Source organism: Delphinus delphis, chromosome 17 (genome assembly GCF_949987515.2).
Source record: "Delphinus delphis chromosome 17, mDelDel1.2, whole genome shotgun sequence".
In the NCBI taxonomy this organism is placed as follows: Eukaryota; Metazoa; Chordata; class Mammalia; order Artiodactyla; family Delphinidae; genus Delphinus; species Delphinus delphis.
The window spans coordinates 12,255,317-12,274,888 of NC_082699.1; the positions used below are offsets into that span (position 1 = coordinate 12,255,317).

The 19,572-nt window shown below is 40.8% G+C and overlaps 1 protein-coding gene across 2 annotated transcripts in view; it reads right to left on the reverse strand.

Moving 5' to 3' along the window:
* Positions 1 to 18,701: 18,701 nt before the first annotated feature.
* The window catches only part of MYBL1 (MYB proto-oncogene like 1), a 31,169-nt gene continuing 30,298 nt past the window's right edge, over positions 18,702 to 19,572 (reverse strand). The window contains exon 16 of one of the 2 annotated variants that reach the window (XM_060035162.1): positions 18,702 to 18,834. In XM_060035162.1, coding sequence (XP_059891145.1) covers positions 18,709 to 18,834 — 126 coding nt within the window. In that variant the 3' untranslated portion in view covers positions 18,702 to 18,708. The remainder of the gene's footprint in view (positions 18,835 to 19,572) is intronic. The other variant, XM_060035163.1, reaches the window with a different exon arrangement.

Here is a 19,572-nt window from a genome sequence, read left to right on the forward strand (position 1 = left end):
CAACTCACAGCAAGCCAAGTGCTGAGATGCCAAGGTTCACAACCCAGAAAGAATTTACTCACAAGGCAGCCAAGTACAGGGATGGAAGAACAAGTCTCATATCCACCTCCCTGAAGTCGATGGGTATATGGGATATTTAAGGGATAAGCAGGGAGGACTTAGGCGTGGAAAAAGGTGACTGGGGGCAGGGGAAAAGGTAAGATAATGTGTTCTGCACAGGCATATCTGGGTTACATGCTTCTCATATTCAAAAAGGAGGCACTTGGGACTTCCCTGGTGGTCCAGTGGGTTAGACTCCATGCTCCCAATGCAGGGGACCCGGGTTTGATCCCTGGTTGGAGAACTAGATCCCACATGCATGCCGCAACTAAGAGTCTGCATGCCACAACGAAGATTCTGCATGCTACAACTAAGAGTCTGCATGCCACAAATAAGTCCGCATGCTGCAGTTGAAAGATCCTACATGCCACAACTAAGACTGGTGCAGCCAAAATAAATAAATAAATAAAACTATATAATAAACAGCAATATATAATGTTATAAGCAATGACTATACTGTGTATTAATTGATTGATAAATAAAACTTTTTTTAAAAAATGGAGGCACTTAACATGATCTTAGGGTAGAGTTCTCCAGTCCTCTGATGTCAAAAGACCATCCACTGGACACCTGCACAAGCCCAGTTTTAGGGTCAGTGGTCCCAACCAGCCTCAGCCGGCTGGCACTGGACAAGAGCTCCCTCCAATTTCCTGTAAAACAGTGGGGCTATGTGAAGCTGGGAAGGCATGCAATTAAAGAGAGAAAAAAAAGGAAGGAAGGAAGGAAGGAAAGAAGGAAGGAAGGAAAGAAGGAAGGAAGGAAGGAAGAAAACAAAAGCCAGCTTAATCAGCAAAGGCAGTTTAAGAGCAGAAGGGTTTTAACAAGCTGTTTCCCTATCTGTTGCTCTGCAAGACAATCTCAAGAATTCCTGTTAGCCACCAGCTTCTGTTCACTCTATGGGACCCAGTTTCAATATTCCTTGAGCAGGAATGACAAGATTATGGGCAAGAGCCAGGTGGGTGATAAAAACCAACCAATAAAAGCCAACCAACCTAGAAGTTAAAATTGTCTAAGGAAAATCCGTTAACATAATCCAATGAAACCCTTTACTTATTATTACATTGTTTTTAAAGAAAGAATTCACCCCAAAACTGCTTTTATATGCCTCTCAAGCCATTTCAGGTTTTTTAAAAAAATACTATTTCAATAAATTCTAGAGTCCTATGGGACTTAATGATAATAGTAAACACAGTATTCTGACAATTACAATAACTGATAAGGCCCCAACAGTATATGTTGAGCTTGATTTTTCTAGATTCAATATAGTTATAGTAATAGACTGCACATGTTTGGAGAGGAAGTTTCGGCCAGAAGTAGCTAGAGGTGGTAATTGAGAACCAGAGGTCAAAGAGCTTTCCTGAGAGCTGGCATCCCTTCTTCCAACACTCCCCAACTAGGTGCCCTCCTGAAACTTTGAAAGATGCTGAGGTCATGTTCAGGCATGCACCCTACACATCCTGCAGTTGTGGCCTCTGATCTTAGAATGCGGTGTTTCAGTGGACGCAGTAGAAGCCGAGAGAGCCTGCCCTGCTGAGGGGGTGTGCAGACTGCAGGTGTGTTCAACATAGAGCCTGGAGAGCAAACGCCAGCTAATAAATAAGTTTAGCTTCATTCTGTTCATATTCTTATATTTTATCTCTCTCTCTCGGCAGAGATTCTGCTCAAGCATCATTTCCCTGGGGAAACCTTCTCTGCCTGACCACCCATCTAGTTGACATTGTAGACATGCATAAAACATGGCATTCCTTTCCTTCAGAACGTTCATCATGGTTTGTGGTTATACATTCATTAGGATCATTGTTTGTTTAGTGTGTCTTTCTCCCCACTAAACATTAAATCAGGTAAGATTGGAACCAGGTCTGATCTGTCCCTACTAGTTTACGGTTATGGTCAACATTTGTTCAGAGAATGAATGAATAAGAACATGGGATGTAATCCTCTAAAGCAGCCCCGCTGCTGGCCTGTCAGGGAGAATGGTATACTCTATATAGCTGGAGCTTGAAACTCTCCATTCTTGGATCCTAGAATAACGCTTTCCTTTGCTTCTGAACCAAACTTGGTCTCATTATATTGGTGAGCAAAACATTGGTCAGGAGGACCCTTGTTCGGCCTGACTCCAAAGGGTCAGTAACAATGGCATGAGATTGAAACGAAGACTTCCTTTCTAGAAACCCAGATTTCTCATCCAAACATACGTATAATTCTACTTAGTTTGTAATCATAATTGTTGGTTCCCAAAACGGCCCCTGTACACAGAGGGAAAGGAGAGACTGAAGAAAGAGGCAGACCACCTCAGACTGTTCCAAGTGACCCAGCTTACATAGTGTCAAAGCACTGGGTTGAGGGGGCTGATCTACAGTCATCATCTGTCCAGACTGTCACCTCGCTGGCACAATCTACAGGGAATGAAAAATCTTTAGGGGAGACCCTCAAGATGGCGGAGGAGTAAAACGTGGAGATGAACTTCCTCCCCACAAATACATAAGAAATACATCTACTCGTGGAACAACTCCTACAGAACACCTACTGAACGCTGGCAGAAGACCTCAGACTTCCCAAAATACAAGAAACTCCCCACGTACCTGGGTAGGGCAAGAGAAAAAAGAAAAAACAGAGACAAAGAACAGGTATGGGACCGGCACCAGTGGCAGGGAGCAGTGAAAGAAGAAAGGTTTCCACACAGTAGAAGCCCCTTCCGGGCGGAGACTGCAGGGGGCGGAGGGGGGGAGCTTCGGCGCCGTGGAGGAGAGCACAGCAACAGGGGTGCGGAGGGCAAAGCGGAAAGATTCCCGCAGAGAGGATCGGTGCCGACCGGCACTCACCAGCCCGAGAGGCTTGTCTGCTCCCCCGCCGGGGCGGGCGGGGGCTGGGAGCTGAGGCTCGGGCTTCGGTCGGGGCGCAGGGAGAGGACTGGGGTTGGCGGCATGAACACAGCCTGCAGGGGGTTAGTGCGCCACGGCTGGCCGGGAGGGAGTCCGGGGGAAACTCTGGACCTGCCAAAGAGGCAAGAGACTTTTTCTTCCCTCTTTGTTTCCTGGTGCGCGAGGAGAGGGGATTAAGAACGCTGCTTAAAGGAACTCCAGAGATGGGCGCGAGCCGTGGCTATCAGCACAGACCCCAGAGACAGGCATGAGACGCTAAGGCTGCTGCTGCCGCCACCAAGAAGCCTGTGTGCGAGCACAGGTCACTCTCCACACCTCCCCTCCTGGGAGCCTGTGCAGCCCGCCACTGCCAGGGTCCCGTGATCCAGGGACAACTTACCCGGAAGAACGCAAGGTGCGCCTCAGGCTGGTGCAACGTCACGCCGGACTCTGCCGCCGCAGGCCCGCCCTGCACTTCGTGCCCACCCCCCCCCCACCCCCCGCGCCGCACCTGAGTGAGCCGCAGCCCCTGAATCAGCTGCTCCTTTAACCCTGTCCTGTCTGAGCGGGAACAGACGCCCTCAGGCGACCTACACGCAGAGGCGGGGCCAAATCCAAAGCTGAGCCCCTGGGAGCTGTGAGAACAAAGAAGAGAAAGGGAAATCTCTCCCAGCAGCCTCAGGAGCAGCGGATTAAACCTCCACAACCAACTTGATGTACCCTGCATCTGAGGAATACATGAACAGACAACGAATCATCCCAAATTGAGGAGGTGGACTTTGTGAGCAACTGTAGACTTGGGGTTTGCTTTCTGCATCTAATTTGTTTCTGGTTTTATGTTTATCTTAGTTTAGTATTTAGAGTTTATTATCACTGGTAGATTTGATAATTGATTTGGTTGCTCTCTTCCTCTTTTATATATATAGAGAGATACAGATTTTTTTTCCTTTTTCTCTTTTTGTGAGTGGGTATGTGTACGCTTCTTTGTGTGATTTTGTCTGTATAGCTTTGCTTTTACCATCTGTCCTAGGGTTCTGTCTCTCCTTTTTTTTTATTACTTAAAAAAATTTTATTCTTAATAATTTTTAATTTTTTAATATATTTAATTTTCTTTTTTCTTTCTTTCTTTCTTTTTTTCTCCCTTTTCTTCTGAGTCGTGTGGCTGACAGTGTCTTGGTGCTCCGGCTGGGTGTCAGGCCTGTGCCCCTGAGGTGGGAGAGCTGAGATCAGGACATTGGTCCACCAGAGACTTCCCGGCTCCAAGTAATATCAAATGGCAAAAGCTCTCCCAGAGATCTCCAACTCAACTCTAACACCCAGCTCCACTCAACAACCAGCAAGCTACAGTGCTGGACACCCCATGCCAAATAACTACCAAGACAGGAACATAAACCCACCCATTAGCAGAGAGGCTGCCTAAAATCATAATAAGGTCACAGACACCCCAAAACACACCACCAGACAGGGTCCTGTGCACCAGAAAGACAAGATCCAGCCTCATCCACCAGTACACAGGCACCAGCCCCCTCCACCAGGAAGCCTACACAACCCACTGAACCAACCTTAGCCACTGGGGACAGACACCAAAAACAAGGGGAACTATGAACTGCAGCCTTCAAAAAGGAGACCCCAAACAGTAAGTTAAGGAAAATGAGAAGACAGAGAAACACACAGCAGATGAAGGAGCAAGGTAAAAACCCACCAGACTAGGGCTTCCCTGGTGGCGCAGTGGTTGAGAGTCCATCTGCCGATGCAGGGGACACGGGTTCGTGCCCCGGTCCGGGAGGATCTCACGTGCCGCGGAGTGGCTGGGCCCGTGAGCCATGGCCGCTGAGCCTGCGCGTCCGGAGCCTGTGCTCCACAATGGGAGAAGCCACAACAGTGAGAGGCCCGCGTACCACAAAAAAAAAAAAAGAAAGAAAAAAAACACCAGACCAAACAAATGAAGAGGAAATAGGCAGTCTACCTGAAAAAGAATTCAGAGTAATGATAATAAAGATGATCCAAAATCTTGGAAATAGAATGGAGAAAATAGAAGAAATGTTTAACAAGCACCTAGAAGAACTAAAGAGCAAACAAGCAATGATGAACAACACAATAAATGAAATTAAAAATTCTCTAGAAGGAATCCACAGCAGAATAACTGAGGCAGAAGAACATATAAGTGACCTGGAAGATAAAAGAGTGAAAATAACTACCACAGAGCAGAATAAAGAAAACAGAATGAAAAGAATTGAGGACAGTCTCAGAGACCTCTGGGACAACATTAAACCCACCAACTTTTGAACTATAGGGGTCCCAGAAGAAGAGAAAAAGAAAGGGACTGAGAAAATATTTGAAGAGATTATAGTTGAAAACTTCCCTAATATGGGAAAGGAAATAGTCAATCAAGTCCAGGAAGCACAGAGAGTCCCATACAGGGTATATCCAAGGAGAAACATGCCAAGACACATATTATTCAAACTATCAAAAATTAAATACAAAGAAAAAATATTAAAAGCAGCAAGGGAAAAACAACAAATAACATAAAAGGGAATCCCCATAAGGTTAAAGCTGATCTCTCAGCAGAAACTCTGCAAGCCAGAAGGGACTGGCAGGACATATTTAAAGTGATGAAAGGGAAAAACCTGCAGCCAAGATTACTTTACCCAGCAAGGATCTCATTCAGATTTGATGGAGAAATTAAAACCTTTACAGACAAGCAAAAGCTAGAGAATTCAGCACCACCAAACCAACTTTACAACAAATGCTAAAGGCACTTCTCTAGGCAGGAAACACAAGAGAAGGAAAAGACCTACAATAACAAACCCAAAACAACTAAGAAAATGGTAATAGGAACATACATATCGATAATTACCTTACAGGTAAAAGGATGAAATGCACCAACCAAATGACATAGACTGGCTGAATGGATACAAAAACAAGACCCATACATATGCTGTCTACAAGAGACCCACTTCAGACCTAGGGACACATACAGACTGAAAGTGAGGGGATGGGAAAAGATATTCCATGCAAATGGAAATCAAAAGAACGCTAGAGTAGCAATTCTCATATCAGACAAAACAGATTTTAAAATAAAGACTATTACAAGAGACAAAGAAGGACACTACACAATGATCAAGGGATCAATCCAAGAAGAAGATATAACAATTGTAAATATTTATGCACCCAACATAGGAGCACCACAATACATAAGGCAAATGCTAACAGCCGTAAAAGGGGAAATCAACAGTAACACATTCAGAGTAGGGGACTTTAACACCCCACTTTCACCAATGGACAGATCATCCAAAATGAAAATAAATAAGGAAACACAAGCTTTAAATGATACATTAATCAAGATGGACCTAATTGATATTCATAGGACATTCCGTCCAAAAACAACAGAATACATTTTCTTCTCAAGTGCTCATGGAACATTCTTCAGGATAGATCATATCTTGGGTCACAAATCAAGTCCTGGTAAATTTAAGAAAATTGAAATTGTATCAAGTATCTTTTCCGACCACAATGCTATGAGACTAGATATCAATTACAGGAAAAAAGTCTGTAAAAAATACAAACAAATGGAGTCTAAACAATACACTACTTAATTACCAAGAGATGACTGAAGAGATCAAAGAGGAAATCAAACAATACCTAGAAACAAATGATAATGAAAACACGATGACCCAAAACCTATGGGATGCAAAAAAAGCAGTTCTAAGAGGCAAGTTTATAGCAATACAATCCTACCTCAAGAAACAAGAAAAATCTCAAATAAACAACCTAACCTTACACCTAAAGCAATTAGAGAAAGAAGAACAAAAAAAACGCAAAGTTAGTAGAAGGAAAGAAATCATGAAGATCAGACCAGAAATAAATGAAAATGAAATGACAGAAACAATAGCAAAGATCAATAAAACTAAAATCTGGTTCTTTGGGAAGATAAAAAAAATTGATAAACCATTAGCCAGACTCATCAAGAAAAAAAGGGAGAAGACTCAAATCAATAGAATTGGAAATGAAAAAGAGGTAACAACTGACACTGCAGAAATACAAAAGATCATGAGAGATTACTACAAGCAACTATATGCCAATGAAATGGACAACCTGGAAGAAATGGACAAATTCTTAGAAAAGCACAACCTTCCGAGATTGAACCAGGAAGAAATAGAAAATATAAACAGACCATTCACAAGCACTGAAATTGAGACTGTGATTAAAAATATTCCAGCAGACAAAAGCCCAGGACCAGATGGCTTCACAGGCGAATTCTATCAAACATTTAGAGAAGAGCTAACACATATCCTTCTCAAACTCTTCCAAAATATAGCAGAGGTAGGAACACTCCCAAACTCATTCTACGAGGCTGCTATCACCCTGATACCAAAACCAGACAAAGATGTCACAAAGAAAGAAAACTACAGGCCAATATCACTGATGAACATAGATGCAAAAATCCTCAACAAAATACTAGCAAATAGAAACCAGCAGCACATTAAAAGGATTATACACCATGATCAAGTGAGATTTATCCCAGGAATGCAAGGATTCTTCAATGTATGCAAATCAATCAATGTGATAAACCATATTAACAAACTGAAGGAGGAAAACCATATGATCATCTCAATAGATGCAGAAAAAGCTTTCGACAAAATTCAACACGCATTTATGATAAAAACCCTCCAGAAAGTAGGCATAGAAGGAACTTACCTCAACATAATAAAGGCCATATATGACAAACCCACAGCAAACATCGTTCTCAATGGTGAAAAACTGAAACCAGTTCCTCTAAGATCAGGAATAAGACAAGGTTGCCCACTCTCACCACTATTATTCAACACGTTTTGGAAGTTTTAATCACAGCAGTAGGAAAAGAAAAGAAATAAAAGGAATCAATATCGGAAAAGAAGTAAAGCTGTCACTGTTTGCAGATGACATGATACCATACATAGAGAATCCTAAAGATGCTACCAGAAAACTACTAGAGCTAATCAATGAATTTGGTAAAGTTGCAGGATACAAAATTAATGCCCAGAAATCTCTTGCATTCCTATGCACTAATGATGAAAAATCTGAAAGAGAAATTAAGGAAACACTCCCATTTACCACTGCAACAAAAAGAATAAAATGCCTAGGAATAAACCTACCTAAGGAGACAAAAGACCTGTATGCAGAAAACTATAAGACACTGATGAAAGAAATTAAAGATGATACAAACAGATGGAGAGATATACCATGTTCTTGGATTGGAAGAATCAACATTGTGAAAATGACTATACTACCCATAGCAATCTACAGATTCAAGGCAATCCCTATCAAACTACCAGTGGCATTTTTCACAGAACTAGAACAAAAAATTTCACAATTTGTATGGAAACACAAAAGACCCCGAATAGCCAAAGCAATCTTGAGAAAGAAAAGCAGAGCTGGAGGAATCAGGCTCCATGACTTCAACTATACAACAAAGCTACAGTAATCAAGACAGTACGGTACTGGCACAAAAACAGAAATATAGATCAATGGAACAGGATAGAAAACCCAGAGATAAACCCATGCACATATGGTCACCTTATCTTTGACGAAGGAGACAAGAATATACAATGGAGAAAAGACAGCTTCTTCAATAAGTGGTGCTGGGAAAACTGGACAGCTATGTGTAAAAGAATGAAATTAGAACACTCCCTAACACCATACACAAAAATAAACTCAAAATGGATTAAAGACCTAAATGTAAGGCAAGACACTATAAAACTCTTAAGAGGAAAACATAGGCAGAACACTCTATGACATAAATCACAGCAAGATCCTTTGTGACCCACCTCCTAGAGAAATGGAAGTAAAAACAAAAATAAACAAATGGGACCTAATGAAACTTCAAAGCTTTTGCACAGCAAAGGAAAACATAAACAAGACGAAAAGACAAGCCTCAGAATGGGAGAAAATATTTGCAAATGGAGCACTGACAAAGGATTAATTTCCAAAATTTACAAGCAGGTCAGCCCCCTCAATATTAAAAAAATGAACAACCCAATCCAAAAATGGGCAGAAGACCTAAATAGACATTTCTCCAAAGAAGATATACAGATTGCCAACAAACACATGAAAGGATGCTCAACATCACTAATCATTAGAGAAATGCAAATCAAAACTACAATGAGGTATCACCTCACACCTGTCAGAATGGACATCATCAAAAACTCTACAAACAATAAATGCTGGAGAGGGTGTGGAGAAAAGGGAACTCTCTTGCACTGTTGGTTGGAATGTAAATTGATACAGCCACTATGGAGAACAATATGGAGGTTCCTTAAAAAACTAAAAATAGAACTACCATGCGACCCAGCAATCCCACTACTGGGCATATACCCTGAGAAAACCATAATTCATAAAGAGTCATGTACCACAATGTTCACTGCAGCTCTATTTACAATAGCCAGGACATGGAAGCAACCTAGGTGTCCATCGACAGATGAATGGATAAAGAAGATGTGGCACATATATACTATGGAATATTACTCAGCCATAAAAAGAAACGAAATTAAGTTATTTGTAGTGAGGTGGATAGACTTAGAGTCTGTTGTACAGAGTGAAGTAAGTCAGAAAACAAATACTGTATGGTAATACATATATATGGAATCCAAAAAATAAACCAAAAAAGATTCTGAAGAACCTAGGGGCAGGACAGGCATAAAGACACAGATGTAGAGAAAGGACTCGAGGGCATGGACAGGGGGAAGGGTAAGCTGGGACGAAGTGAGAGAGTGGCTTGGACATATATACACTACCAAATGTAAAAGAGATAGCTAGTGGGAAGCAGCCACACTGCACAGGAAGATCAGCTCGGTGCTTTGTGACCACCTGGAGGGGTGGGATAGGGAGCGTGGGAGGGAGACGCAAGAGGGAGGAGATATGGGGATATATGTATATGTATAGCTGATTCACTTTGTTATAAAGCAGAAACTAACACACCATTGTAAAGAAATTATACCCCAATAAAGATGTTAAAAAAAAAAAAGTAAATGAACCAGAAAAAGAAAAAAAAAAGAACATGGGTTGAGGATCCAGGCTCCTCTCCTCCTCCCCTAACAAATACTTGGTTAAGTTATAAATGGAGTCAGCGTAGGTGAGTCAAAATAAAACCGGAACACAACATCCTGGAACATTTAGAGAATATATGTTGAGGGCCCAGTGGGAGCTGGAACTCTTCAGAGAGCTACAAGTCCGCAAGAGGAGCTAAGGCATACATAAAAAACTACAACAAAAAAACAAAAGTGGGCTTCCCTGGTGGCGCAGTGGTTGAGAGTCCGCCTGCCGATTCAGGGTACACGGGTTCGTGTCCCGGTCCGGGAGGATCCCGCGTGCCACGGAGCGGCTGGGCCCGTGAGCCATGGCCGCTGAGCCTGCACGTCCAGAGCCTGTGCTCCGCAACGGGAGAGGCCACAACAGTGAGAGGCCCGCATACCACAAAAAAATGCCAGAAGTAATGACAACCAGCAGTGAGGGACAGATAAAGTGCAGTGGGAAGTCAGAAGAGGCAAAGTGAGTTCCAGTGGAGGTTACCCTGCCTAGTCCGTGAATTACCTCTCTTGATAACGTTCCACAGTCCCTTGCCCCTCAGTCTTTTTGTCACATACATTTGGCAGATGGATACGCTGTCTGCTTCCTCTGCTGCTGCATGTGATCAACGGGCCCCTGTGGTGGGCACCAAGGGCAGAGCGGACACACAGCACTGTGTCTCGGTGCAGGGCCCTGCCTGTGGTTGTGCACCCATCCAAGGGGACAAGTGGGGCTGGATGAACACAAAAGCATCATTACGGACCTAGCAGAGGGCCTGACCTCACACCTGCCAACCTGGGACTTCCCTCACGGTCCAGGGGTTAGGACTCGGCGCTTTCACTGCTGGGGCCTGGGTTCGATCCCTGGTTGCGGAACTAAGATCCGGCACTCCATGCAACACAGCCAAAACAAAACAACAAAACAACAACATCAACAAACAAAAAACCACACCTGCCAACCTAAAACAAGTCCTCCATGCTGCTTGGCAGTTCTGCTGTGTTTCCCTGATCAAATCCCTTCTCCATTCTTCTCAAGAATTGTTTCAGAAACCCTTTATTCTCCTCAGATCTCTGACGGTGCCTCTAACACCAACCATTCCTCCATTTTTTTCTCAGCAGAAGTCCCTGCCTCTTACCCCACAAAGAAACTGAAGTCAAAGAATTGCCTCTGCTGAGCTAAGTGCTCGCCCAAGGCAGGCCCCCATCCCGGGGAGCCCACTTCCAATGGTAGACCCAGGGCTAGAAAGACTTGGGCTCCTCACCTGACTTGGAACAACTTGAAGGGCCATCCGAGCCTCAGAAGTCCCCATGGAGCTGGCCAAGGCCTTCTCCTCCCTCTGCCCAGTCCTGCTTCCTTCCTTCTTCAGGCGTTGATTACAAGAGGGCTCCCTAGTTCACTTCTCTCTCGCCTGCTAATCCCCACCAGGGTCTGCTTCCCAGGGCATGCGTGTCCTCCCCGCTCTGTGCCCTCTTCCTCAGGAGCCTTCTCTGCACTGTCCTCCTTCTCCACTCATCTCAACACTTCAGCCCCTCTGGCCTTAAGGATTTTTGCATGTGGAACACTAGCTCCCTCCATGGGACCTTAACCTGCTGTTCCCCAATCTTCTTTACCTAACTACCTCCTGCCTATCCATCTGGCAGATCTCACTTCAAACATAACTTTCTCCTGAGGAAAACGGATCAGTTTCCTTTGTCACAGCCTCTCATAGGATGTATTTCTCTCCTTCCCAGCACTTAGAGTTCTGTCTGTCTCCCCTCCCAGATGGAAGCATGCTCCTGGGCTGCTTGCTTTTGCTATTGCATCCTTTGCGTTTTGCACAGCTCCAGGCAGTGTGCTAAATTCTGGACACATTCCCTTGGAGCTTACAATCCACTGAGAGAGACAGTCAGTCATACGGAGGTTGAAGAATGTAGCAGATGTCCCCAGCCCCTCGGTCAGTAAGGAGAAGAACTGGGATTAAATTAATGAACTCCAAAAGACTTAGGCCGAAAGGAGGGGAAGAGGGAAGGGAGAGTGGGAAGAATTATTACAATGACTATAACTTCTGAAGTTGTTCTGCTGTGGCCTGAAATAGGCAGTATTTCTTCTGAATTACAGAACATTTTCTCTGTAAATTCCTAGTGATTTAGAACTGCACTGCCCAGTGCGGTAGCCACTGACCACATGTGGCTATTGAGCCCTTGAAACGTGGCTGGTCTTAGTTGAGATGTGTATAAAATGCACATTGGATTTCAAAGATTTGGCATGGGGAAAAAAAGAATGTAAAATATCTCACTAAAAATGTATATTAATCACGTGTTAAAATGATAATATTTTGGATATACTGGGTTAAATAAATTATTGAACTTTTAAAAATGTAGATGCCCTCTTATCTGACATTATTTGCACTCATTGTTAATTGAGCAAAAGTGTTCAATAACCTGGAGAAGACCTGTTAGCTTACTAACCGTCAATCAGATGAGTAAGTTAAGTGAATGTTGGTTAAGAGGACGTCAATACTAGGTAATTCCCTGGCGGTTCAGTGGTTAGGACTCAGTGCTTTCACTGCTGAGGACCTGGGTTCAGTCCCTGGTTGGGGAGCTACGATCCCACAAGTCTCGCTGCCAGAAAAAAAAAAAAAAAAAAAAAAAACACCGAGCGAGAGAGAGAACATCAACACTAAATAAACAAGGTAATAACACATTGTGCTATAAAGCAATGTAGCTGACAAAGTACAAAGTAACTAGTGGACCACATTAGAGAGACGTATAATTGGAGAATATGGAAATTTCAGTGGGGCAGGAGTGAAAGCTTGAACTTTAAGGTGGCGGCAAGGTTCAGAGATGTAACTGGACTGTTATGGAGGACTCTGACAAAAGTTCATTCGGTGGAGTGTAGGAAGCTCTTACAGGTCAACTTTTGGTATATTTGGTATATTCAGCCCAAGGAAATAGTCACTTATTCCATGCAGCACTTTAACATAAATTTACCAGAAGAAATGGGCCCAACATATACTAGAGAATAATGGTGAGACATCCATAACAGTGCTAGCATTGTAGACTCTTACATGTAAGCATATGAACGGAATAGTGCAAGGCATAATTCGTTTGTATTTTCCTCTACTATCCAACCTAGGCTTAATTTTTAAAAACGTGTCATTGAAGTGTAATGTACATAAACACAGAAAAGTGCACATGTAATAGTAAAGCTTGAATTTGTATAAACATAAAACCATCCATAAAATCAGCACCCAGAGAATTCCCTGGCAGTCCAGTGGTTAGGGCTCTGTACTTTCACTGCCGGGGCCCGGGTTCAACCTCTCGTTGGGGAACTAAGGTCCCACAAGCTGTATGGTGCGCCCCCCCCCCAAATCAGCACCCAGAGCAAGAAATAGAGCACTGCAGCACTCCAGACACCCCCCTCAAGGTTCCCTTCAACAATCCTCCCACCCAGGGTACCACTACCTGACTTCTAATAGTATACATTAGTTTTGCCTGTTTTTATACTTTTAGAGAAATAGAATCATATATGTATTCTTTCGTGCCCTATGCTTAATTTTTAAAGAATCAATCCAAATCTCAGATGACTGAATGAATCCAGGCTCAGCATTTTACTGAGTTTGGACAAGCCTCTTAACCTAAGCCTGTTTCCATATCCATAGAAGTGGATTATAAAATGTTTATCTAATAGAGTTGTTGGGAGGATTAAATGAGATCATATATGTGACTGGCACATGGTTGCAGCTGTTACTTGTACTCAGACTTCCAGTCTGTGAACTTCCTGGGAGGTGGAAGACCCCTGGGCACAATTCTCCATAGTGTAAGGGAGGAAATCCACACTATCTGGGCGGAACTTCGCTACTTGATCTCACTTTTGGCCAAAGGAGGAGAGATGCCATTTCTGTTACATATTTATGCATCTCTTCTAGAATATCAGCTTCCTCAAGGGAAGCTATCCTGTTTACCACAGCATGCCCAGTACCTAGTGCCAGGTACTGTAAACACACAGTTAAGTATTGGTTGCTAGTTGAACAAATAAATAAGTGCTAACTGTACTGGGGCTTAGGAAATTATGTCAGAAACTGATCCAGTCTTTTGAGCTATGGTTGGCAAAATTACAGTAGTAAAACCAGAGTAAAGTCAATCTCCCTCCTTCTTTCCCTGTGCTGGCAAGAAAAATCCACTCAAATCTAGCACATTCTGTACTTGGAACTTGAATAAGTATACCGGATCTGAGACCTTCAAAAATAAGGGCAGGATAGTACACTGCTTTTAATATGGAGTTTGCTCAAACTCAACAGCTTTTAATGTACTGATGCCAAGATGCTAAAAAGTTTTTGAAAACACTCTCTTCCCAACATGTCAGCCATGAATAATTTTTTTCCTGGTGTACTTTATCTTGATTTTCCACCAATATTTTTAAACATCTTCTTGACATTATCCATTTATTAAGACAAACAAACAAACAAAAACGGCCAGGGAAGGGGAAAGTGTAATGTTCTGATGGAATTGCCCTTGGTTCCTTTTACCCTCCACTACTTAATTAAAAATAACTTTTCACTTCTCACAGAGTCACAGAGTGAGAAGTACCTCTTCAAAACCTCCCATCTGTTTTAAATTACAATTAAAAGTCTGATTGGCTGGCAAGCCTACCACTCTATAACTGGATAAATCAGGCAGGAAATCACATGGTTATAAAATGAACTAAAAGATTTTAACAAAATAATAGCTTACTGACTATAAAGCAACACTGGTTTTATGCAGATAACTGAGAGACCAAAGCTATTCACAACTGTTGTGTAAAATAAGTATAGTTAATATTCCCTAAGCATCATGACTCCTTTTATAACATTCTTTCAATTTAACACTTACTGAGATTTTCTAAGCACCACGCTAGACACAGGAGCTGTAAATAGCAATCCCTACTCTTCAAAACATGAAGTCTAGTGGGAAAGTTTTATGGAGACACCAGGATAATCAGGAAATGATTCACAGACCTGTGCCTTGAAGGCTGAGTAGGATTCTAACAGGTAGGGAGACAAAGACAAGCAGCCATGAGGAGAGGCACGGAGATAGAAGCATGCACATATATGTTCCGGAAAGATCCAAGTCGCCAGGTCCAGATTAGGAAGTGAAGAAGTCTTGTTATTTAGGCAACAGACAATTATGGAAGATCTTTGAATAGGAGAGATGTGATCAAATCTGTGTGTTTTTTATAAGTTTCTTTACACTCACATATAAGCAGTTGTATTTCCTCTCAGCAGTTATATTTCACACTGTAAATTAATAAATTAGCATTCTGGTTTCATGTGTCAGTCTCACACACTTGATATAAGGCATTCTAGTGAGAGGTAAACTCATTTTTGGTGCATTAATCCATCAGATCTCTAAGGCTAAAAGTAAAATCTAGATGGTGACAAATTCACCGAGGTGATATAATACTGCACAAACCTGACTGGGTGACCAGTTGGCTTTGCCCAGGTGACACCCTGATGTCACAGAACAATTTCTTCATATTTCTGTAGAATGGAGATCAGAGTGATTAGTGCAATCATCTAAATAAAAGATGAAGGAATGGAATTAGAGCTGTGCCTTTATGTGGGCTGAGATTTTACAACAGATTTCAATGTGCAGGGTGAGGGAGAAGCACGAGATTTCACAGTGGATGATCAAAGGGAAAATAACACCACTAAGAGACAGAACAAAGAAGGGGCAGGTCCAAGTTGGGAAAAAGAGAACATACTACATTTAAGGTACCAACAGAAGAGTCATATGGAGAGTCATATCTAAAGGCAGTTGAGGGCTTCCCTGGTGGCGCAGTGGTTGAGAGTCCGCCTGCCGATGCAGGGGACGCGGGTTCGTGCCCCGGTCCGGGAAGATCCCACATGCCACGGAGCGGCTGGGCCCGTAAGCCATGGCCGTAGAGGCTGCGCGTCCGGAGCCTGTGGTCTGCAACGGGAGAGGCCACAACAGTGAGAGGCCCACGTACCGCAAAAAAAAAAAAAAGGCAGTTGAAAATATGGCTCTAAATGAGGCTCAAGTATTTCCATTTCTTGAGTAAAGATGTCAAGCTGTGTTAACAGATAAAATCACCTGCAAAGGGAGCTCTAAAGGAGAAAAATGGTCTTAAGAACAGAATGTTGGGTCAAGTCCTTAAAGGTTCGATCAATACCATAAAATACAAAACCAAAGTGAAATGAGCAATGCCATGTCAGCTTGTACACAGATGTTTTATTTTGGATGTTAACAGTCAACATTGTATGCAAGATTCTCTTACAATGGGAAGTTTTCCCATACATCAAAAAACTCAATTTAGTCAGGGTAATTGCTGTATTAATGCGAAAACCTTATAACAAAATGTGGTATTATATATGTGTAGTCAGTTTCCATGCAAGTATGGCTGCTACATGTATGTCTGGCATTTTTATAACATACTGAAAGAAATTCAAAGGAACATAACAGTATAAAAGGTGACTTAAGATGCCTGACATGTTTAAGATTAAGAAATCTTCTTGCAAAAAGCAACAAAGCAGTTAACTAGAGGATTCAACCAATACCAACCCAAATATGTACTCTGTCCAAAAAGCCCAAGCTGATTTTCAATACATTACATGTGGGATAATTTAATGCTCAAGAAAAATTATGCTTTAAAAAAATATAGCTCTTCCAAGATATTATACTTTGGTAATTGGAGACTATGTTCATCCAAACCAGCTAAGGGCTACATAAAAAAAAAAAAAAAAAGAAAAAGGAACCATTATATGTTATTCAAGATAACTGAAATTGAAATGATCCAGTATGATTTTGCTACAATCACTGGTTTTACAAAGTGAAGTTTCTGTGAGAAGTTCACTAATTAGGAAGCAATCAACATACTTAACAAACATGCTACGAAGATTCAAATTGGTTCATCTGTTTGTATCAACAAGGCATAATCTTAGTACCACACATTTTCTTCACTTCTCACTACATATAATATGCAAAAATGAGCAAGTAGATTTAAATAGCTTAAAACCCTTTTAGGTCTACTGTTCAAAAGCTAGGCATTAAAATAGTATTTCCATTTCTATCAACATAAAAACATCAGAGAATCTTAAGCTGTTTTTGTTTTAAGGCATAGCATTTTAATATTTGCAAGAATTTGCCTGGTAATGGTTGATTCCATTAAGTTAACTTGAGAACTTGCCATCATTTGCTTTTTATCTTTTCACACAGTGCAAGTGGTGGTTGCTCTTTCCTTCTCTCATAGCAGCAAGCCGATTCTGCTATCTTCTATAGCAGCATACTTCAGGAGTGGAGAGGGAGAGAGTGTGTCAATTACAAATAATTAAAACTACAGTGTACAATTCTATTTACCTGTCAGTGTTTTAAGTTGACAGCACACCATTATATGTCTCAAAAAAAATTACATAAAATCTCTACACAAAAGCAAATAAAGACATTCTTTCAAGAAGAAATAAAATAAGTGCAAACACCTAAAACAGGCAACTGAAGCAACTGTTGTAACCTGTAGAGAAACACAAAACATTTATAAAAGGACATATATTTTTATAAATAAAAGATAATGTTCTCTACTTCTGAAACATTGAGTAAATATAATAAACGTCTAAGTGCAGACTGTTTTTAGGGACCAAGTACCATATTATTTTTTAAACAAAATGCAAAAATTTCAAACACATATACAAATCACCAGATTAAATTATATGACCCCCCCATATAATTTAAAAAGAAAATATTAAATTATTATTTAGTACATTTTTAGAACTACTTTATATAACCAACATGATTTAAAGGACATAGTGCAATATTTAGGTAGATGTGACATACAGTATAGATATTGTATTCTTTGCAGCTATAACTTACTATTGTTTCATACTTAAAACTCAAAACTGTTCTTTACTATGTTAGCTTGTAATAACAGGAAACAACATTGGCTTCTAGACACCCTGTATAGGTATAAATATCTACATTTAAGCTTTAAAAATGAAAATAAATTATAAAAACAGACTTCTTTCCAATTTACAAAGTTTTCCTGCTCCTACACACTGTACAATACATTCAACAAAACTCTCAGCTCTTCTGAGATTTATGAAGAAAATACTGACTCTTTACTAATAAGGAAAAAACCTTTTTGCAATGCCTTTTGTTTTTAGTACTATGCTCAAATAAATACATTTAACACTGTAGTTAATTTTACTGTTTTTTGAAAAATACCAAAAATTAGTAGTGCGACTTTCTTTCTTTTAAATTCCTTTCCACTGTGTTTCTTTGTAAATGGTAGCCTAAGTAAATCAGCAGATAGGCAAAAGTACTTCATAAAACCATGAGTGCTTTCTATACAGAGACTAGTTTCAGAAATCATACATACTCATAAAACCTATCTATAACAAAACCGCAGCATCAGGAGAGTAGCAACATATATCTTTTGAAGAAAATATGTGAGAATTTACTTTTAGAATACCCAGGAATATTCTAATATGATTTCCCCATCTTGTTCTTTAAAAACAATTTTTTAAAATCTTACGTCTTAAAAAATAAACTGTGAAATTGCCTACCCCTTACTTAAGTGCCTAGCCTTCTGCTTGCCCAATATGAAAAAGGATGCAAACCGTTTTAGGGCTGTATTAAAACTTTAAAAACAGTTAATCAACAAATAAATTCATTGCAGCCTAATTTGGTATAGAATCTAATAAGGAAGTGGGGCATTTCATCCGTTTTAATAACAATCACAGTATGAGAGCTCTTGAGGTACTGCCTGTAGCTGTATAAGTGCTCAAATATCTTCTTGCTTGTTCCGTCATGATAAGTTGGTCTTCCGTCTTCCCATAAACCACTGTTTCCCATTCACAAGACTAGGAAGGCAATATTAATAGTGATGTGAAAATTACTAAGATAACTATCCATTCTACTTCACAATTAGACTTTAAAAAAATCAATTAATTGATTGGATATTTAATAATTATTGTAAAAAATGTTTTTGATAACAGCATTGTGATTCTTTTTAAATAATGATGTTTCAAAAATACATACTAAAATATTTATGATCAAGTTTTTTAAGTCAATTTTTTAGCTATCTATAGGACTGTGGAGGCAGTTTAAAATTTCTGTTCCCACAACTGCCCCCAAATCAAATCAGTCTAAACATGGAAAGAAATGTCAGTCTTTACTGCTTCAAAGTTTTGCAAAAGATTTAAAGAGAGAATGCAATGTCAAAAATGAACCAAGAATGCTTTATGTCTTGCAAATTAGGAAATATATCATAACACAAAGTCAAGTTTACGTTTGTTTCATTTGTTTTCTTCCCTTATTATAGAGTAAAGGTTACTACTCTATAGGTATGACCTGCTATGTAATAAAATTTCCTGAAAAGTTCTGTGTTAAACACTGGTAAATGGGGATTCAGAGAATGTGTTACATGGCTCTATGAAGAGCAGTGGCTCAAGAAAGAGAGGAGGTGGCCACATCTGATTGCCAAAGATGTTTTCAAGGAATGCTTGAATGTCAGGAAGGATAGCTCTGCAGTCACTGCAGTGTAAAGAAGAAAACTTCCTTCTCAATGACCTCTCAAATTCTCTTGGTTGAATTCTTAA